Here is a 3,902-nt window from a genome sequence, read left to right as displayed (position 1 = left end):
CGGTTCAGCTGGACAGGACAGGCTTGGAAGCTCCCCCGCGCCCAGGCTGTGGCTGATCTCTGCGCCTTCCGTGGCAGCTCACTGCAGGGAGGAGAGAAGGGATGGGACGTTCACAGAGAGAGGGTGAGAGGGAGCCGCCCAAACTGCCGTGTCCCCGCCCCCGGCCCCTTTCTGGACACTGTTGGAGCCAGGGGGACATTTTTCATGAACAGATTTATTGAGCCAGACCTGTGCTTGGTGCTGAGGCTGCTGTTGTGAATAATACAGTGAGTCCCCTACACACGAAAAGGTTCCATTCCGAGAGCGCATTCTTAAGTCCAGCAGAGTCAGCCTAGGTACCCAACTAACACAGTTGGCTAGATAGTACCGTGCTGTCATAGGTTTATAATACCTTTCACAAATAATACGTAAAAGACAAACCAAAAATAAAGACACCGTTTTTAATCTTACAGTACAGTCCCTTGAAAAGTACAGTAGTAGAGCACAACACCTGGCATCCAGGGGCTGGCAAGGACCGTCCGCAATAGGAGACGGAGGGCCGGCTGCAGTTTCACTCGTGCCTGACGTTGGTGGCACAGGTTCTTGTTTCTTGCTGGACTCAAGTCTCTCTACTCTCTCGAAAAAACGGTCCAGTGATGCCTGCCTGGGTAGGCAGCGACATACCAGCGACATCACCGCTGCTTTTGCGCTTGCTTCCGGACATCCTGGGCTTGAAGTAAAGATGCTGGACTGCTGTACTCGATACAGTTCTGCACAGTAAAGTACACAAACGCACAACCACTTGTAGAGGACATGCACACACGTGACAACGTACGCCAGACACGTGAACTCACTTCCGTGATTGGACGTGCGAACGCACGTTTGCATCTTTGAAAGTTTGCAACTTGAAGGTTCGTATGTAGGGGACTTACTGATGATGATCACTTTTCCTTGAGGTCTCATAGTAACTCTGAGTTAGGTCCCGTTTTCATCATCCCCATTCTGTAGATGGGTAAACTGATGTTCAGAGAGGTTGAGACACTCGCCGTACAGCTGGTACGTGGCAGAGTTGGGATTCAGACCCAGGCCGTGAGATCTGGACCTTGCGCTCTGGACTGCCAGGCTAGACCCCGTCTCAGTGGCTACCGCCATTCAGCCAATCAACCGTCGTGACGCGAGCCCTGCCTGGCTCCTGCAGAGGACACGGGCCTTCAAGGCTGATGTGGGACTGGTGGGAGTCAGTGGGGGACTTGGGGAGGCTTTTCCAGAAGTTCTCAGTTTGGATGTCAGCTTGCCCACCAGGGGGAATGAGCTGGAGAAGCCATCGGGCTCGGGCCAGGCCCCGTGTGGGTAATGGAGCTGGGCCATGCACAGTAGTGATAGCCATTGGTCACGGTCCTGTGTCACCTTTTCAAGTGCCCGGCACTGGGCTGAATGCTTCCACAAATCTTATTTAATTCTCGCTCCAACCCTGTGGGCTGTGAGTACCGCCCTTATCTCTAGTTGATAGCTGGGGAAACTGAGGTTCAGAGAGGGACAGCAACTCACCCAAGGGCACACAGCAGGGTGAGAGAAGAGCTGGGTTTCTGCTTCGGCGTCTAATCAGAGAGCTGAGTGTGGGCAGCCGAGGCCCTGGTCCTTGGCTCTGCCATTACGCTCTCTTCTCTCTCAGTGCCTCAGTGTTCTCATCTGTAAGATGGGATCATAACCGCCTTCCCTGCTCCTAGGGCCAGTGTGAGTGCCGGGGAGACTCATGGTTACTCTGAGAGCCCACGCAGTCCCAGGGTGGATTAGTGCCGAGGGACCAGCACAGGGGGCCCCTCCTGTCCTGTCCGGTGGCAGAGCTCAGGCCTGACCCTCTGCTTTTCCCCATGTAGAGAGGGAGGTGTAGGAGAAAGGGCACAGGCCTTGGAGTCACAAAACCCTGAATTTGGATCCCGGCTCTGCCACGCATTAGCACGTGATTTTGGGAACGAGGCCTCGGCTCCCCTGTCTTACAGAGAACAGCTGTGCCTCAGAGAGGCCGCGAGCATTCGTGACAAGGAAAGTCAAGGGCCTGACTTCACAGCCCGCACGCAGCCTGTGTCCTTGGTCTTCTGACCAGCGATATTTAGGGCAGTACTTCCTCCAGGGCTGTGGGCTCTGAGTGGTGATCAGATGCCTGGGGCTCCCCCCACAGCGAGGGACTGGAGAGAACCCTGCCCTGCCCAGACTACCCTGCTCACTGGGGGAAGGTCTCCCCCTCTCTGAGTCTCAACTCCCCATCTAGAAGCAGGGACCTCCCGCCCAGCCTCGGGCCTGAAGGCATCTCCAGACAGGCACTCAGAAGAGGCCAAGCCAAGGACGGGGCCAGGGGTACAATCCCAGGGACCTCAGCCGGAAATCTGGTGGAGCTCGGTGCTGGATGTGGGCAGAGGATGGGTGGGAAGTCCCGTGGGACCCAGGTGAGACCCAGCATCACTGGAGTCCCCTCTCAGAAGCGGCTGACACCAGTGCCGTATGCGCAGGGAGCTGGGGCGTTGGTACAAAGCAAGGCGCCCAGAGGCACCGGCCATGGAGCTCCCAGGGAAAGGGGCCTGGCTGTGGTGGGGGGTCCATCCAGATGTTGACGCCCCCCTCTGTCTCCTAGTCTGGCTGGAGGAGTCAGGGTCGGGCCCGGAGGATGGAGAAGCAGACCCTGAGGCCTGAGGAGAAGGCACGCGTGGGTCGGGGATTTGCCTGCACTGGATCCTTCCCTGGCTGCCCTTCGCCTGGCGTGTCCCGGGGTGCCTGGGACAGATGTGCTGAGAACGCTGGCTGGGAAGGCAGAACGATTCCGGCACTGGACCAGCAGAGGCGTGGCAAGAGGAGCGAGGAATCGGCCCTGCCCTCGTCCAGAACGACATTTCCCAGGCCCCATTGAGTGGACCGGACATCTGATGCCTACATATTCTTGCCGACCCCGGGGCACAGTGACGGCCATCTGGGTACCAGGGAGAGGCTTTCTTCTAGACAGACTCGCAGCAGCCTGGGGCCATGCAGACGGGTGCCCAGCAGGTCCGCACATACCAGGACTTATTGCAAAGGGCTGGCTTCATTTTTTACAAGTTGTCTTACAGACATTGAAACAGTCCAAAAAGCGATTTATAATTTCTTTTTTGCACTGTAAGTAAAGATCCCGTGTAACGAGCAGTGGACCCTGCTTCTTGGGCGGGCAGAGAAGGTGGTGCACACCCGGGTACACAGGTAGGCTCCAGAGAATCGCTTATCGTGGAGGGGCTGGTCCGGCTGGTGATGGGTCTTTGGATGGTCTTGGCCCCTTGATTTGCAGAGTGTCCTGTGCCGCCTCATTCTGTGGCCAGCAGCTACTGGAGTGCGTTCTTGTGACAGACGCACAGAGCACAAGCCAGGCCGTGCGAGAGCATTCTCAGCTTTGGCGTGTGGGCCAAGCAAGTCACACGGCCAAACCCCACATGGGTGAGCTGGGCGGTCCCATGGCACAGGAAGGCATGGACATGTCTATTAAAGGGAGTGAGAGACGGGCTGGGAATAATAATCCAGTCTCCTAGCATAGACACTGTTATTATCCCCATTTTACAGATGGGGCACTTGAGGAACTTAGAGGCTTAGATCCCTTGCCCAAGGCCATGAGATAGTAAGAATTTGAACCCAGACCCCATGCTCTTTTCTTTTTTAATATAAATTTATTTATTTATTTATTTTTGGCTGCGTTTGGGTCTTCATTGCTGCACACGGGCTTTCTCTAGTTGCGGCGAGTAGGGGCTACTCTTCGTTGCGGTGCACAGGCTTCTCATTGCGGTGGCTTCTCTTGTTGTAGAGCACGGGCTCTAGGCATGCGGGCTTCAGTAGTTGTGGCACACGGGCTCAGTACTTGGTGGCTCGCGGGCTCTAGAGCGCAGGCTCAGTAGTTGTAGAGCATGGGC

General features: G+C 56.2%; 1 protein-coding gene across 1 annotated transcript in view; it reads left to right on the top strand.

The window, feature by feature from the left end:
- Positions 1 to 2,667, top strand: part of CLMB (calcimembrin) — a 19,768-nt gene extending 17,101 nt beyond the window's left edge. Inside the window, exon 3 of the mRNA XM_007468465.1 lies at positions 2,609 to 2,667. Within this exon, the coding sequence (XP_007468527.1) occupies positions 2,609 to 2,667 (59 nt within the window). The remainder of the gene's footprint in view (positions 1 to 2,608) is intronic.
- The last annotated feature ends 1,235 nt before the right edge of the window (positions 2,668 to 3,902 follow it).

This window comes from Lipotes vexillifer, unplaced genomic scaffold (genome assembly GCF_000442215.2).
Source record: "Lipotes vexillifer unplaced genomic scaffold, Lipotes_vexillifer_v1.1 scaffold23, whole genome shotgun sequence".
Lineage (NCBI taxonomy): Eukaryota > Metazoa > Chordata > Mammalia > Artiodactyla > Lipotidae > Lipotes > Lipotes vexillifer.
Note: the sequence above shows the minus strand (reverse complement) of the source record. Positions and strands in the feature narration are given on the sequence as shown.